At 57.6% G+C, this 16,074-nt stretch overlaps 6 protein-coding genes across 6 annotated transcripts; all 6 read left to right on the forward strand.

Annotated features, from left to right (window-relative positions):
* Positions 1-1,853: 1,853 nt before the first annotated feature.
* On the forward strand, positions 1,854-4,739 carry LSCM1_00472 (uncharacterized protein; the record flags this gene model as incomplete). The annotated part of the gene is made up of 1 exon (XM_067318123.1): positions 1,854-4,739. The coding sequence occupies one exon, from the start codon at positions 1,854-1,856 to the stop codon at positions 4,737-4,739; it is 2,886 nt and encodes a 961-aa protein (XP_067174228.1).
* Positions 4,740-6,006: 1,267 nt separating this feature from the next.
* On the forward strand, positions 6,007-6,612 carry LSCM1_00473 (uncharacterized protein; the record flags this gene model as incomplete). Its single annotated transcript, XM_067318124.1, has 1 exon — positions 6,007-6,612. One exon carries the CDS (start codon positions 6,007-6,009, stop codon positions 6,610-6,612), a length of 606 nt encoding a protein of 201 aa, XP_067174229.1.
* A 674-nt stretch (positions 6,613-7,286) lies between these two features.
* LSCM1_00474 (uncharacterized protein) lies at positions 7,287-7,676 on the forward strand (the record flags this gene model as incomplete). Its single annotated transcript, XM_067318125.1, has 1 exon — positions 7,287-7,676. The coding sequence occupies one exon, from the start codon at positions 7,287-7,289 to the stop codon at positions 7,674-7,676; it is 390 nt and encodes a 129-aa protein (XP_067174230.1).
* Positions 7,677-9,060: 1,384 nt separating this feature from the next.
* On the forward strand, positions 9,061-10,170 carry LSCM1_00475 (uncharacterized protein; the record flags this gene model as incomplete). Its single annotated transcript, XM_067318126.1, has 1 exon — positions 9,061-10,170. One exon carries the CDS (start codon positions 9,061-9,063, stop codon positions 10,168-10,170), a length of 1,110 nt encoding a protein of 369 aa, XP_067174231.1.
* Positions 10,171-11,321: 1,151 nt separating this feature from the next.
* Positions 11,322-12,170, forward strand: LSCM1_00476 (uncharacterized protein; the record flags this gene model as incomplete). Its single annotated transcript, XM_067318127.1, has 1 exon — positions 11,322-12,170. The coding sequence occupies one exon, from the start codon at positions 11,322-11,324 to the stop codon at positions 12,168-12,170; it is 849 nt and encodes a 282-aa protein (XP_067174232.1).
* Positions 12,171-13,391: 1,221 nt separating this feature from the next.
* On the forward strand, positions 13,392-15,422 carry LSCM1_00477 (uncharacterized protein; the record flags this gene model as incomplete). The annotated part of the gene is made up of 1 exon (XM_067318128.1): positions 13,392-15,422. One exon carries the CDS (start codon positions 13,392-13,394, stop codon positions 15,420-15,422), a length of 2,031 nt encoding a protein of 676 aa, XP_067174233.1.
* Positions 15,423-16,074: the final 652 nt, after the last annotated feature.

Below are 16,074 nucleotides of genomic sequence, written 5' to 3' on the forward strand. Positions count from 1 at the left end.
GCGTTCCGTCCACCCCGCAAGAGCCGCGCTCTGCGCGACCGAGGAAGTGGCTGCTGACTAGTGCTGAATGTGCTCGCAATAGGAAACACTTTAGACGCCGGTTCACCGGTCACTCTGTGAAGGCAAAGGGGGCCGACGGCCCCGAGCATCTTCGGCACGAATGGCCGCGCCGAACTCAATGGCACGACTACATTTTCTACTGCGTGGGTGTGACCGGCCACTGGTGCACCGAAGCCGGTGGGCTGGCGCCGCAGACGCTGCTGGCCGATGCTGAGTTACGAAAGCTGTCACACTTTTTATGCCTTATCAGATTGATCTCGACCTTGTTCTGGGCTCGAGAGATCCTGTCGAGGCGCTGCAGCGAGCGAGCGTTAAGAGAATCCATAGGTGGCCTGGAGCATTCTCGTGTGGAGGCAGACAAGCACGCCTGCGGTTTGGACGGGCTGGCGAGAGGAACTCGCATGATGGAACTTTCTTTGGCGTTTCCGCTCGCATGTCGCAGGGAGCAGACGAAAAACAAAATGAAAGCCAGGCGAGCGTAGAAAAGGCTCACGCGCAAGCTTGTGTAGAGGCGGCAGACGCGCGCCTCTTCTTGCTCACTTTTCGATGTTGCAATCTCATGCGGGTGACTGTTGCCTGACGTGGTGCCGCACGCGCTCCTTCCTCTCGCTTGATGTGGAGCCCGATGGATGCGCCCGTGCAGGCTACTGGGGCACCCCCATAAGTGCGCGGGTTACGCGGCCCACCGTCCTCTTCCCCCCTCCCTCCCTCCCTCCCAATCACACCGATGGGGGTGATGAAGGAGCGAGACGGGAGAAAGCAGCTGCAGGAGAGGGGAGGCGACGTGTGACGCATGCCTCTTGACCTCTTCAACCCCCCTTTTTTGTGGGTGTATGTGTGTGTGTGTCACTCGTCTAGCGTTACCGACATCATCCCCTCTTTCACACGGCCCTGCAGGTCCTCAGCCGAGTACATCGTGACATGCGCATTTCCTTTTCTCTCTCGCTTGTGTCACCGAACTTCTCGAACCGCACGCCTCTCTGCCATTCCTAACAAGAGCATTTTTTTCTCTCTGCTGAACATCACTTCTTCGGTCCTCCTCTGACTCGCGCAGCACAACAAAGAGTCAGAGACAAGTGGGTGTGAACAGGGGATGCTGCTGGCTACGCATGAATCAGCGCCTTGTCCCCACTGACCACTTATCTTCTCCGGCCTGTTCTCACGGAGTGCTGGCACACGCGAGTCGCTCTTGATGCACTCTTCTGTCGTTTTGGTTGAGCTTGGTGGGCTTTGAAGCCCAACGGTAAAGACTAGAGACGAAAGGCGAACACGAGCAGCGGGCGGAAGGCGGCAGAGGGAGGAGGAGGGGGAGATCGCTGCACGGGTGCGACAGCTGTGTTGCACCCCTCCCCCTCTCATCACAGCTGCGTCCTTTTGTGCCTGCGCTTTTTATGCGATACCGAAGAGAGCTGCCGCGAAAAAGCGGCAGATCGCCTCGCGAACGCGCCTATCCCTTCGCTAGCCGAGGTGGGGCCGCCAGTGCTGCTAGCGCCTCCGCTGCAGGTATTCCAGTCTCCCATCCACTCTACCTCTTCATTGCAATTTGTGAAAGAGCTCTGCTTGCTCACTCAAGCAGTAACTGTCTTTGCTAGGCAAACAACGTCGGCATCTTTACAGCAGATTCCCTTCCCCCCACCACCACACAGACACACTGACACAGTTCTTGGTGGGGCTCGCGGCTCATCCACGCCGATATCCTCTTGCTTCGAGCTCTCCTGGCCTGTGCCCAGTCACGCTGCCATTGCGAAGACGAGCACTACGCTACACCAGCAGGCGAAAGCGCAGAGGTTAAAATGACACTAAAGAAGAAGACGTTCAAGCAGCGCATTCGCAAAAATGACATGAAGCAGCGGCACCTGATCGGCGCCGGCTTGCGAAAGCGCATGGGCGCTGCTCGCCGCATCTACAACAGCTACGACGCTGTGGACGACGGAGCGCGGCCGATGGAGATGATCGTATCTGATATTGCGGAAGGTACTGCTGTGCCGAGCCAAGAAGTGTGTCTTGACCCTCGCAGTCTGACAGACCTTCTGCTTCGTCCGGCAGAGACTCTCGTGGGAAGTAACAGCGCGGCAGCGAGCTCCAAGGTCGACACCACCTCCTCTTCTACGGCGTCCAAGTCGAATGGGAGCGGCCTTCCCTCATCGAAGAAAAGGCTATCGAAGCCCACCGCACACTTTGCCTCTGTTCCGCTTGCAGCCGAAAAGGTGTTGCCATCACAGCCGCTAGCCGCCGATGACCCACTTGCGTTACCGGACACCCGCATCTTCGAGGAGGAGGAGCGGCAGCAGCGCCTGGCGCGTGAAGCGGCGCTTCGGCAGAACGAAAACAAAAATCTGTATCACCATAGTGGGCAGTCGTACCTCTTTTGGGAGCGTATTGGGCTTCATCCGACCCTTCTCCAGGCGCTGCGCGAGATGCACTTCACCCATCCCACTCCTGTGCAGGAGGAGGTACTTCCGAATGTGCTGGTCAACGGCCATGAGGAAGTCCAAAAGAAGCTGAGCAGTCAAGCAGACAAGAAGCGAAAAAGACATAAGGGCGGCAGTGGCTCTGCCCGCGGCGCGTTCCAGGATGTGGTGGTATCGGCCGAAACAGGCAGCGGCAAGACGCTTGTGTTTGCGCTGCCGATTCTTCAGAATCTACTTACCGCGCTCGATAAAGAGGGAGCTCGCTCCCCGACCCCAGCCTCATTGTCAGAGGCCGCTGGCAAGAGGGCGACAGCTCAGGCAGCTTCGGACACTGCAGTGGAGCGTTCCAAGCTGAAGGCGGAGCGCCAGCAGCGCATCATGCACTCCCTCATCATTTCGCCCACGCGCGAGCTCGCCCTTCAAATCGACACAGCTATTCGCCAGCTCACCAAGTTCGCGCCGCAGGTGGTGCTGGGATGTGTGGTCGGCGGCATGGCCCAAGAGCGTCAGCAGCGCGTTTTGAACCGGCACCCGCACATTCTGATCTGCACCCCAGGCCGTTTGTGGGACCTCGTACAGAAGAACGAGGGCTGCTACCTCGGCCACAGTATCAGCCGCCGCCTACATTACGTCGTCCTCGATGAAGCGGACAAGATGCTGCAATCGGGACGGTTTGCCGAGCTGCAGACGGTGCTGGAGCGCATCCACTGCGAGGTGCTGCCAGCAGGCTTCGCTCAAGACCGCGAGGAAGGTGCGGAGGCGGGCGAGATTTCTGTCGAGAGCGGCCGCTGGGACCCCGAAACGGAAACGTTCATTCCGTTTGCCCACGAGGACGCGGACGCGCCGCAGCCACAGAAGACCAAGAAAGGGAGGGACAACGATGTTGCCGACATGACGGAGGCCTTAGTGAAGACTACGAAGGGCATGAAGCGCTCTCGCGAAGCGAGGGAGGCGGCGGCGGCGGAATATGCTTCGCCAGGTGCTACGAAGAGCAGGAAGATAGAAACTGCGGAGGCGGCATCGACAAGGAAGCGCAAGATGGGTGCAAAACAGTCGGCCGATGCGAGGGCGGAGGAAGACTCGAAGGCGACCAACGAGGAGGGCATGGGTGGCAAACATGAGCGCGTGAACAGCGGAACAGAGCAGGCTGGGACGCGTGGTAAGAAGGACGAACCACAGCCCATCCCGATGCCGCCGGAGCCGGCTGCAGATCACCGCGTCATTACTTACGTCACATCTGCGACTCTATCGCTGCAGACAAACTATGAGCGGCGCGACTTCTCCGCTCGAAAGAGCATTATCCGCACCTCGAATGCGGATGTGCTGAACAAAGTTATGCAGCAGCTGGAGATCAAGCCCTGTAATGCGCAGGTCTTCTCCCTCACGGAGTCGGCCAACGTGGCGGCGCGCATCAACGAGACGTACCTCCGCTGTCCTGAGGAGAGCAAGGACTTGTACCTGTACTACTTCCTCAAGACGTACCACGACGATCGAGCCATCGTTTTCGTGAACGCGATTTCGATGCTGCGGCGCTTGGTAAATCTGCTCGAGGTGCTGGGCATTGCAGTTGTCGGTCTTCACGCCTCGATGCAGCAGCGCCAGCGTCTCAAGTTCATTGAAAAGTTCAAGAAAGGTGACATCCGCGTGCTGGTGGCCACCGACGTGGCATCGCGCGGCTTGGACATTGACGGGCTCAAGTACGTTGTTCACTACCAGGTGCCGCGCACCACCGACGCGTACATCCACCGCTGCGGGCGTACAGCGCGCTGCGGCGGCACCGGTCTTTCAGTGCTGCTGGTCAACGCTCAAGAGCACATGTCGTTTCGCAAGCTCATGGAGTCGCTCGGTCGCAGGGAGAGCGAGGTGGAGACGTTTGCGATGCAGGCGACGGTGGTGCACCAGCTCCGCAGTCACCTGCGCATAGGGTGGCAGATTGATAAGCTGCAGAAGGAGATGGGGAAGTCCCGTGCAAACAATCGGTGGGTCAGTCGAATGACGAAAGAGGCGGACCTCGAGACGGACGACATGTACGACGACACCGCAGACGCCGAGAATCGAGAGAAAGCGAAAGCCATTCGCATTTTGCAGCGTGAGCTTCAGCTTCTGGGAAGTAAGTTTACGGGCCAATATGGAGGAAAGGGTGCCTTCCGTACGAGCGCCTACGCTCTGGGCGCCAAGCAAGCAGAGCAGCACCTGAAGGAGCGTGCTGACCGTCAAACGATTCGTGTGGCAAGCAAGAAGAACTTTCCCAAGAGTGGTAGGAAGTAGCGGTCACTACGTGCGTAAACGTCGGAGACAAGAGATAGCTGGAGTGAAGGCGAGACGAAGGACGAAGGGGTTCGAACGGCACAAGACCGTAGACATGACAACCAACGCACTTCTCTCTTTTGTTCGCTGTTGTTGTCCACGCTGGGTGTCTTTTTTCCCGCTGACTGTGTGTTTCGGTTGCGTGCCCGTCCCAAGCCCATCGCCCCCCCACGCAGCTCATCCTTTTTGTTTGAGGTGACGTAGACAGAGAGAGAGAACAGACACGTGCCAGCGGAAGCTCTCCGTTTCTCATTTGGCCTTGGTGATGCATAAGGTTCACCGAGAGTAACTGCTCCAACTTACGCACACGCACACACGGATACACACGTAAAGCAACTTCATGAGGTGCGGCTTGTGAGGTGGATTTTTTTTGACTGATAAACGGCTGCGTGAAAGCGCAGGTGATGATCGGATAACAACGCGAGGAGTACGTCTTCTATGTGCTCTCATCTCGGCTTCCATCTTTTCTTTTTTTCTGTTTCGCTGTGAGTCTTCAGAGCGCTCGTATCGACGTGCTGCCATGCGCGTGCGTGTATGTGTATGTGCGGCTAAGTCTAATGTTTTCCCGTTCACATGATTCCCTTTGTGCAGAAATACGGCGACGGCTGCCCTTCTCTGCGGCGCTCTTCATACTTGGAAACATTGGAAGCGAAGGCACTGCCGTTGAGGAATGAGTAAGACGCAAGAAGGGGCGACGCTTCTTTGTGCCGAAGCCCTGACACACCTGTGAGCGTTGCACAGATGCAGCACCAGCTCTGTCACCGGAGCGGTAGCTGGTGTGAGACAGCGTCGTCCTAGCGATGGAACAGGCCATAGCTCTCTTCGTAATTCCTCTGATCTTTTGTTTACCAGCTGCGCGACAGGGAGAGGAGTCACGTTGAGGAGGTAACGTTCATATTCCCGTTATATTACGTGTCAAAGGGAAAAGCAGCCCGAACACAAACGCCAGTATCAATGGATCTATCAGTCGTCTGCAGATGATATTCACGTGCTCTCTTCGATGACTCGTGGCTGCTCAGGCACACAAATACGTACCTTCACCCCCCCACCCACACCCACACACACATCAGGGAAAGGCCTCCTTGCGTTCGCACGCCAACATCAGCCAGTGGAAAGGAACTACGTGTGCATGGAAAACGGTCTCTCTTGCGACGAGCATAAAATCCGAGCAACAGAAGACACACTCGCACACACGAAAACAGAAGACATTTCGCTGTCTTGGAAGCCGATGCGCCGTGCAGGAGTGTGCACCGTGGCACCGACAGCCATCGCTGCCGGCAGCCATCTTGTGTGCCAGGTGGTAATGTCGCCGTCCTCATTGTCGTCGCCGACATTGTGCCGCTACTCCGATATGCTAGCCCAATGCCGTCGTCATCACACTGGCTGCCCACTTTCCTGCACGCGGATCGTCCTCTTTGATTTGCGCAAGCACGAGATGGAAAAGCGGCGCCTTCGCGACCTGGAGAAGGCTGGAATCGACTTAGCCGACGACGACGAGGCACCGTGGATCGCCCCGGAGGAGCAGCAGCGGCTGGACGAGGAGGAGGAGGAGCGCCGTGCAAAACTGGAGGAGCAGCGGCAGGTGCTCATGAAGAAGCGCACAGAAGAGGACGCAGCGAAGCGACAGAAGTTTAAGGAGTTCCGCGCGAGGCAGATCGCCATGAGTCGTCAGCGCAAGGAGGCAGCCACAGAGAAGAAAGAAGAGGCGCGGCGACATCGTAAGCAAACGAGCCGTGTCGAGGGCATCGAGGAGGTGGAAGCTGAGGAGGATCGCAAGGACGCAGATCTCGACGGCGCCGATGTCAAGGACGCATCTGAACGCGGCACTCACTGAGACAAAAGCAGCCCGCAAAAGCCCTGCTGCTACTTTTGCTGACCCATTGAAGTGCGAGTATACGCAGCTAGAGCTGCTCGAGATGGCTTACGCTGACCTGCGTGTGCTGTAAAGATGGTGGGGGAACGACTCGTCCTCTTTTAGGCCTCTTTCTTTTTCATTGGAGGAGAGACGCGACACGCTTGCCTAATGGTGTATTGTTCCCCCTCCCTCCCACCGCCACCACGCACACACACACACACACACGCACACACGCAGACAGACACAGACGACCCTCTGCATGCAGAATGCTGTTAGTTTGGGTGATGCGCCTTTGGGATGGGTACGATCAGAAAAGCGAATATGTGTGTCTTTGTGATGGATTTAGGCGCAGTCATGTCACGGAGACCCATTCGGTCGCTGTGCAAGTGTCTTTTTATCACTGCGCACGCGGAGGGGGGCGTTCTTCCTCTCCACATGTTCCTCTCTCCCTATCTCTCTGGAGACGTCTTATAAGATGTGCGTACTCGCGCTGGTCTCCTCTTTTGCCACTTGCCCTTGCTCTTTCGCCCGCCGTCTTGCGCATCTTTCGACACATCTTGTTAACTCGCTGGCGCTGCTCCACCGGCACCACTTCTCTGCGCACGCGACTCAGTCACCAATCTGCATCGTTGCACTAGCGTCCTACGAGAAAGATGGTCGCCGTTCGCGCCAAGGTTGGCTCCCGCAGCTACGTCCGCCAGAAGCAGCTGGCCAAGGGTAAGAAGGTCTTCAAGATCGACTGCAGCATCCCAGCCGCTGACGGCATCTTCAGCGAGGATGTGCTTGGCAACTTTGAGCAGTTCTTCCAGGACAACACGAAGCTGAACGGTCGCAAGGGCAAGCTGTCTGATAAGGTTCGGATGTCAATGAACGATAACGTGCTGACCATTACCACCACGATGGCGTACCGCAAGAAGTACTTCAAGTACCTCACGAAGAAGTTCCTCAAGAAGAAGGACCTGCGCGACTGGATCCGCATCCTCTCCACCGGCAAGGGGGCGTACCAGCTCAAGTACTTCAACATCCAGGACCAGGAGGAATAGGTTTGCCGCTGCTCCAATCCGATGATGCGGAGGGCAGTGCTCCCGAGGTGCGGATGCTGCCTGAGGTGCTCTTCCCCACTTCTTGCTGGGCGTTGACGTGGCTGCTCGTTTTCCTCCAATCGTTTGGCTCGCCTCCCCTTCGGACATGCGCGCGGCGTTAGACATGTGCTCAACAGATGTGAACGCCGCGTCACAGGCCCCTTTCGCTTCCCGAGAGAAGAGCCGAATGGACGAGGTAATGAAGGCCACGCGAGAAGGGCGGTGACTGGCCCAGAGGAGGGGTAACCGAAGGAGGCGCGCCTGCAATGCACCGCTCTGCGCATCTAAACCGCTGGTGACAACTGAGGCACGCTGAACGGCAAAGTTCGCGTTGCGTTTCTTCTTTTTCGTTTCATATCATTTCATTTTTGACAGAGAACGTACACACACTCAAAGACGCAGACATAAATGCATAAAAAGGAAAGGCGATGCGCACCCTTAGTGGCGAGGGAGCGGCTCGGATGACATCGACAGAGGTTCGCCGCGGCGACAGGAAGGCGTCTCTGCAGAGTGCCGAGGTGCGTGGGTGGGTGCGGAAGCAGAGGCCTGCGGCGTGGCTGTGAGGAAGTCGCCATGCGGACGAGTATGGAAGAGGGACAGACACTCTTTTCGCTTCTTGAAGGGTCTTTTCCGCGCTGTTGGGGGTCCTCGCTGCGCGTTCACACACCTCATTATTGCTGGGGTGTCGAGGGCGCACGGCCATTTGCGGTTGATGACATTCGCATCGCCGCTTAGTTTCCGCCTGCACATCGTCCGTGCAGGATGTGCCTGCGCAGAAGGAACTACGCCATGCATACCGCGCTTCAGATGCGCTGTTCACTTCCTTAACTTTTCCATGTGCATGCACCCAGTCTTCTTTCAAGACCCCATTTCAATCTTCTGCTGCTGTTTCCTGTGCTGCGGCGTTTTTTCGCGCTCGAAATCGCAGAGGTGGTGGGACGTGTGCTGGTGAAACCACTCAAGTGGAGGCGGCTTCTTTCTACTCCCTCTGGCGCTTTGGCGTGCTTTCGCGTAAGTCTGACGTGACTGCATCTCTACCGCGGGGAGAGTGGAGGAGAGAGGGGGGAGGGAAGGGAAGCCTGCCTCCTCCGCGCCCGGCACCGCTGGGCGGCTTCTTTGCTCGTTTTCTTTTTCGCGGAGAGGTGAGTCGCAGTCGAGACCTCTCTCATCCGATTCGCCAAGGACCTGCGCGGCTCCGGACCTCTCACGTCTCCCTGCCTTTTCGCCACCACTTCCTCGGGCGGCAAAGGCGCCCATCGTCTTTCCTATACAGTGTTGTGGCTCTCTGATAGCGTACCCAGTCTATCTGCGCCTCCTTGTGCTGGTCTGTATCTTGCCCACCGCAATGCTGTACATCAACAGCGGCCTTGGCCCCGGCAAGGCCGTGCGGAACGAGCTCTGTCCGGAGGAGGATACGTCGGGCGGCAAGGTGCTCTTAATCAACATGCGCAGCCATCAGTCGGATCTGCTCGATCAAACGCAGAAGGGCTGTGTTGATCCTCGTAATTTTTTTCTGGGTATTCTTAACCGAAACGATGACTTGCACAGGCCAGGTGTCCCCAGCTTTGACGTGATGCAGCTGGAGAAACTGAAACTCTCGGCGGATCACACGCATGAGGACTGGATGGAGCTGGCACAACTCATTAAGAAGGAGTACCACCACTACCGCGGCTTTGTGGTGGAGAGCGGGTCAGACAACATGGTAGCCACCTCCACAGCGGTCAGCTTCTTGCTAGAGAACCTTGGCAAGCCAATCGTCTTCACGGGCTCTCTCATTCCGGGCGATCGCATCTTCACCGACATGAAGCGAAACATCATCCTTGCGTTGGCCTTCGCAAGCTGCAGCCAGCTTTGCGAGGTCTGCATTCTTTTTGACGAGATGCTGTACCGCGCAAACCGCTCTATCAAAGTTAGCCGATGCAGCCTGCGCCCCTTCGACTCGCCGCACTTTCCCCCCTTAGCTTCCATGCATGGCGGTGTCATGACTATCCATAAGGTGCTGCTTCGACCGCGCCCCACGGGCCGCCTGCGCATCGACTCGGAGCTGTCCACGACGGTGCTCACGCTCAAGCTTGGACCGGGCGCGCCGTTCGAGTACTTTCAGGCCGCCATCGAGTGCACGAAAGCACCAGCGCTCATTCTTCGCTGTTACGGCAGCGGCAACGGCCCGACCCGCCGAAGCTTTATGAAGCGTCTTCTCGCCCAGGCGAAAGCGCGCGACTTGGTCGTTGTCATTTGCACACAGAACCGCTACGGCGTGGTGGATCTTTCTGAATATGAGGCAGGCCGTCAACTGATGGAGGCCGGGGCCATCAGCGCTGGCGACATGACCCAGGAGACGGTCATGGTGAAACTGAAGTACTTGTTCGGCCTTGGCATGTCCCCAGAGCAGGTGCGCAACTCTTTCGCCGTCGACATGCGCGGCGAGGTATCCTCGCCGTCCGCGAAGCTATGACGTGCCTGCAGAGCGTTAGCGCAGGCTCAGATGGACGACAGACGCTTCTTCTCTTTCCTCTTTCCCGTGTGCACCGACGTCTTCATTGGCGCATGCGAAAGAGGCAGGGGCGCTTCTGTCGAGTCCTCAGACAGCACCTTTTCTGGCGCGCGCCTACATGCTTGCTCGGTCGCCCTGTTCTTTTCCCGTGCGTGTGAGGGGCTCGTGGGGCGGCTAGTATGAACAGGGAAACATGGCTCGATCGTGTGACCCCTCTCTCCCTCGCTCTCTTACTCATGAACGAGGAAAAAGTATGGCCGATTGAGCTTGGGCTTCCTTTTCCTGCGCGCGTGTTACTCGGGCCCGACAAGAGAGCGGGCGTGAGGGAGAGGGGCAGTCTGGTGGAGGCACAGCAGACCAAACATGCCCTGCTAGTGCGCGAGAAGCACTTACCCTTCGTGCGGGCGGTGTGCTGCCCCGGTATATGTTGTCTAGGTGAATCACGGCAGCCCACCGACACAGGATCGTGCCCTTGACGCCGGAGCTTCGAGACGCCTCAACGCATCCTTCTGCTCCCTTCGCTTTCCCTCAACAGGGCTTGCGCACGGGACTCCTGCACTTCCTCTGAGCGGGTTGCCTTGTGCGTTAGCCAGAGCTTTGCCCTTCTGTGTATAGTGTCTTCTCACTTTTGGTGTGGCAATTTTTTGGCTCTCTCTCTATTTCTCTGTGTGTGTGTGTTTCGAGTGCACCACACAAAAGGCAGCGCTCTTTCAGTTGTCGGAGAGGCGAACAGCTGTTCGTTTGGCGGCTGCCGCGTCATTTTGTTTTTCTTTCGCGGTCTTCTTTTTGTGGTTCACGCCCGTTTTGCGTCGCAGATGTGCTTTACCAGATGAAGTGGGGCGGCAATTGAGCATGAAAAGAGAGAGGCACAAAGACACCACTGCTCGCGAAAACCCCCTCGTGCGCCGTCGAGGGCGGCGGCCACATGGTGGGTGTAGAGGCAGACTCCTCCGTTGCGGCAGCCCTGCATGCCCGCAAGCACACGTGCGTGCGAGGCCGCATCCCTCTCGCCTACTTCTTTGTTGTCTCTCCTTGATTTCTCATTGTGATTGATGTTTTTTTTCTTTTTTGCCGCATCGTTCCTAGTCCGAAGAGTGTGAGTAGAAGGTAGCATGGGCAACTCAAGCAGCACACAGACGCCAGCAGCGACGGTGGCCGCGAATGCTGCTTCCCCGGAGGAAGTCACGGCAGACACGACCGAGTATCAGAAGTATCTCAGATTTCGCGACGAGCTTCTCGACTTCGCACTGGGGGAAAGCGCCTTCGACTACACGGAGCGTCTCTTCGCCGAGAAGCCCGACAGCCCTGAGGTGATGGCGCTGCTAGCAGAGACGGCCTTTCTGTACGACAAGACAAAGAACAAGGTCTCACGGGAGCACTGGTGCGATCGCCTGGATCTACTGCAGCGGGGCGTGGATGTGAGTCGCAAGTGCATTAATGAGAACAAGGAGTACGGTCCGTGCTACCGCACCTATGTCATGTGCGCCACACGCGAGGCGGAGGCCCTCTACTATATGAAGAGCCTCACAGGGCTGGGGCTTGTAGAAAACTATCAGGCAATCATGCGAAAGGGCATTAAGGGGATGGAACTTTTGCCAACAGATGCGGAGATACCGAACACCCTCGGAGCTTTGTGTGCTCGCTGTTCCTTCCGATGGTACGACCCATCGCGCGTGTACGCGTGGCTCTACGGCCTGCCACCGACACGCAGGTTGCGCGAGCTCAGCGTGGAGTTTCACAAGAAAGCGTGCGACAATGATCCGAAGAACCTCGAGTACGCCTGTCGCTTGGCGCAGGCCTACTTCCAGCTGGGGGATATGGCGAATGCGCGGCGGTGGTATGTGAAAGTGCGTGACGAGATGCCGCCTCAGGAGCTGAAAGACGAAAAGTGGCAGGGTGTCGCTCACACGCAGCTGTCGACTGCCTTTGTGAAGACGAAGTGGAATGTGCCGTTTGCGTGAGCAGAACGGTCGAATCGGTGTTGGTGTGTGTGTGTGTGTGTGTATGTGTGCGGACCTGTAGAGGCGGAAGCCGAGTGGGGAAAAGGAGTAGAGATGCGGGCGGCAGTTTGGTGGGGCTTCGCTTTTGTTGTTTGTTGTTGCTGCTGTTGCTGCGCGCCAGTGATCTGAGCGACCATCAGCACCGCCGGTGCTGTGCTCATCTCGGGTCCTAGTGCCCCTCTGGCACCCGCACCTCTTTCCCTCTCTCTCTTCCCTCGGCTTCCATGACTCTTCTTATCCCTGCGTGTGTCTTGTGTGTCGCTGCAAACAGTGATGGCGAGGGTGCAATGACGGTGGGTGGACGCAGAGGAGTAGGCCGTGCCTGTAGCCCTTGGGCAGGCCATTCAGTCGGTATTTCAGCTCTGTCCTGTTCTCTTTTTTTCCATGCCCGTCCGCCACACTTCCTCCTCTCTTCTGATACGATTGACGCACTGCAGGACCGCTTATGTGCTCTCTACAGGGCTCCTTTCGCCCTTTCCCCTCCCCCCTCTTCCCTTTTGCTCTACAGGAGAGACCCATGAGAGGGAAGGGGGAAGAGTGCCGTTTCGAGGAGATCGCCTGAGGCAGAGAGCAGAGGAGCGAAGAAAGAGGGAGAGACAGCGGCACGGCCACTCCGCCTGCTCCTCCTCCGCCTTTGCCTCGGTAACCCTCTTCCTCTCCTTCTGCTCACATCTCCTAAACACCTTATGAGGACAAGTCTTGTGTGTGTGTGTGTTGGTGTGCGTGCTAATGCATACGCGTCGCTCCTTAATTCTCAACCGTGGTGGCTGCTCGGTGGAAGTCCCTCGCTTAGGGCGGGCTTCATGGTGTCAACGTACGCACCGCTGCGCAGCGTCGTCGCTTACAGCGCCCTTTAGCCCCTGTATTCGTTTATTTCGCTTCCCCCTCTTTCACTACGCGCGCCCTTGCTCCACTCATTCCATGCCACACTGATGCGGCACCATTTCGTCGCGTATGCACTTCATGTTTTTTTTTGTCCTCACTCACTTTCCATCTTCGGTCTCCCCATCTCTCTGCCCGTGCTCCGGTACAAGGGTGCATCCATGTTGTATTGGACTGCCAGCCGGTATCCTCCTGCTCGCTCCTTTACCTCCTTTCCTTCTAGCCATCCTCTCCGCCGTCGTGGAGAGTGCATCTGCGACTGCGCCGCTATCTCCACTTCTTCACCCCTTCCTCAGCCGCATGCTGCGCCAACTCATTTTCTGCGCGGCGCCGCTGCGCGCGCGAGGCTGTGGGGCCGCGAGTCTCTGTGGCTATCCCCGCTTTGTTTCCATGAGAAATGCATCGGCAGCGACCTGTCACAACGCTTCCACCGTGCCCAGCTACGGTACCGTTCCTGATATTCCAAACTTAAATTTTCTCTCCAGCCCTGACAACCTGTCCAACACCGTGGAGGCCACGGTGGAGGTGTGCGAGGCGTTGCTGAAGGAGATTCCAACGGCCCAGACTCCGCAGGCCAAGCATGACCTCATCGATTCCACGAGCAACGTTCTCTGTCTGTTGCTGGACCCGTGCGAGTTCGTGCGTCAAATACATCCAGACGAGAACTACAAACGTGGCGCCTCTCTTGCCTTCCAGAAGGGGTACGAGTACATGTGCGAGGTGAACTCGCGCCGCGACCTCTACGACGTCATCAAGGAGCTAGACAGCCCCGAAGGTCGCAGCGGGCTGACGGCCGAGTCCGTCAAGAATGTCGTGCAGCTTAGACGGGACATGGAAAACAATGGCATCCATCTGCCGGACGCGCAGCGCGCCAAGGTGACGGAGATGAACATTGAGAAGGAGGAATTGGCGACGCGCTTCTTGACGGAGCAGGGCTCGGCAAACCCTTTCAGCACACTTCGATACCTTCTGCAGTGCCGCTACGAGCTGGCGCAGACGCTCGGCTTCGAAAGCTACGCCGAGCAGCAGCTGCGCGGTACGATGCTGGAGAATCAGCAGAACGTATGGCACTTTCTGTGTAGCATCGCGAGCAAGTATCGCCCACAGGCAGAGGCGGAGATGGACCTCATTCGCAGACACGTTGGTGAGGTACGCAATCGGGTCAATATTACAGACGAATTTCGTGCTCGCGTAGCGGCCTCGATGAGGCGGGATGCGGAACCGGAGAACGCGCTGGAGTACTTCTCCGTCGCAAACTGTGTGCGTGGCATTCAGTGTCTCTGCTCAGAAGTGTTTGGCGTGAGGCTGGAGGAGGTTCCAATGAACCCCGAGGAGATCCTCAACAGCAGTGCCAAGAAGTTTCATGTCTACGATGAGTGCAAGAGTTTCCTCGGCGTGATTGTGCTCGACATGTACATGAATGAAATGAAGTACTGCCAAGCAGGCCATTTGACGCTGCAGCTAGGCTGCGTGCCACACCAGGAGGCGCTTGCCAAAGTCGGTCTACGCTTGCCGAAGCGGCAGTACCCTGTGGTGGTGCTCACGGCGAATGTTGGCGCGCTGAAGCCGGCGCAGCGCCGTCTCGACGGGACATACGACGACGAGTCCACGCTAATGCAGCCAAACGAGGTCACCACCGTTTTCCACGAATTCGGCCACGCTATGCACACCATCTTTGGCCAGACGCAGGTGCAGAACTTGGCGGGCACGCGCTCAAGCATTGACTATGTGGAGACGTTCTCACAGCTTTTCGAGCAGTTCCTCTCGTCCCACGAATTTTTGAAGCTGTGGGCGCACCGCATTAACACCCGAGAGCCCATTTCCTTTGACATTGTGCAGAAGCGCAACGACGCCGCAAACATGTTCAAGCACCTCGATATGCTAGACCAGGTGGTGCTGTCTGCAGTGGACCAGGCGCTACACGGGCCACAGCCGTTGACGGTGTACTTCCCGCATGGCGACCAAGGCCACGTGGGCAAGCGCACCCTCGGCGACCTAGGCGACTACGGTCGCGGTGGTTTCAACATGGCACGTGCACTGATCCAGGTGGCGAAGCCGGTCTCCGTTGCGGAGCCCACTGAAACGGGCGTCCTTGGTACCCTGTCGTTCGAGCACCTTTCGGGTTACCCGGCTGGCTACTATGGCTACCTCTATAGCCTGAGTGTGGCGCGCCGCATTTGGACAAAGAAGTTTGAGCGCGACCCGCTCAATCGCGAGGCCGGCCGTGAGCTGGTAGAGAAAGTCATGTGCCACGGCGCTGCCTGCGACCCACGCGAAACCATTGAGAAGTACCTCGGTGACAACCTCACAGATATTGACATTTGGGCCTGAGAAGGCCATGCTCAGGTGTGCCTCGCTCTCTTGTTTTGTGCCGTTGCGTCGGAGACCTGCTGCGAGCCGAATCGCACAACCGCCAGCTACATTGGGCGGGAGAGAGAGTGAGGCTGGTGTGCCACGTAGATACGCATCTCTTTGTTGGTTTTGTGCATTATGTCGGATGAGTGGTGAAGAGAGGGTTCGGGGCGGAGCAGCGCAGCCCTTCTGCGTAAGCGTGCCTGCTTGCGCTCCCTGATGATGCTCTTTGGCTGCACATAATGTGTGATCTTGTTTTCTGCCTGCCGTGCAGTGGCCCTCTCTACAGCGTCTATTTGTCTCCTCCCCTCGACACACACACACACACACACAGACACTCACACATGCGTCCTTGTCTTGGCAGGTGATTCTGTCCGCGCTGCTGTGGATGCACGTGGGCCCCGCTGCTGTGTCGTTTCACCATAGGCCTTTAGTGGTGTACTCCCTTGGAAGAGCCACCAGCACTCCCTCTTCTGTTCCTTTCGTGGCTCACCTTGAGCGCACTTGCGCAGGTTCTGCAGGCGCGCCGGCCACCTGTGCAGGTATGCTCTTCGTATCTCTTTTTTTACAGGGTTGGCGAAGTGGTGGGGGTGGTGGCGGCGCGTGTGAAGATGCACCACGCACACACACA

This window comes from Leishmania martiniquensis, chromosome 36 (assembly GCF_017916325.1).
Source record: "Leishmania martiniquensis isolate LSCM1 chromosome 36, whole genome shotgun sequence".
Lineage (NCBI taxonomy): Eukaryota > Euglenozoa > Kinetoplastea > Trypanosomatida > Trypanosomatidae > Leishmania > Leishmania martiniquensis.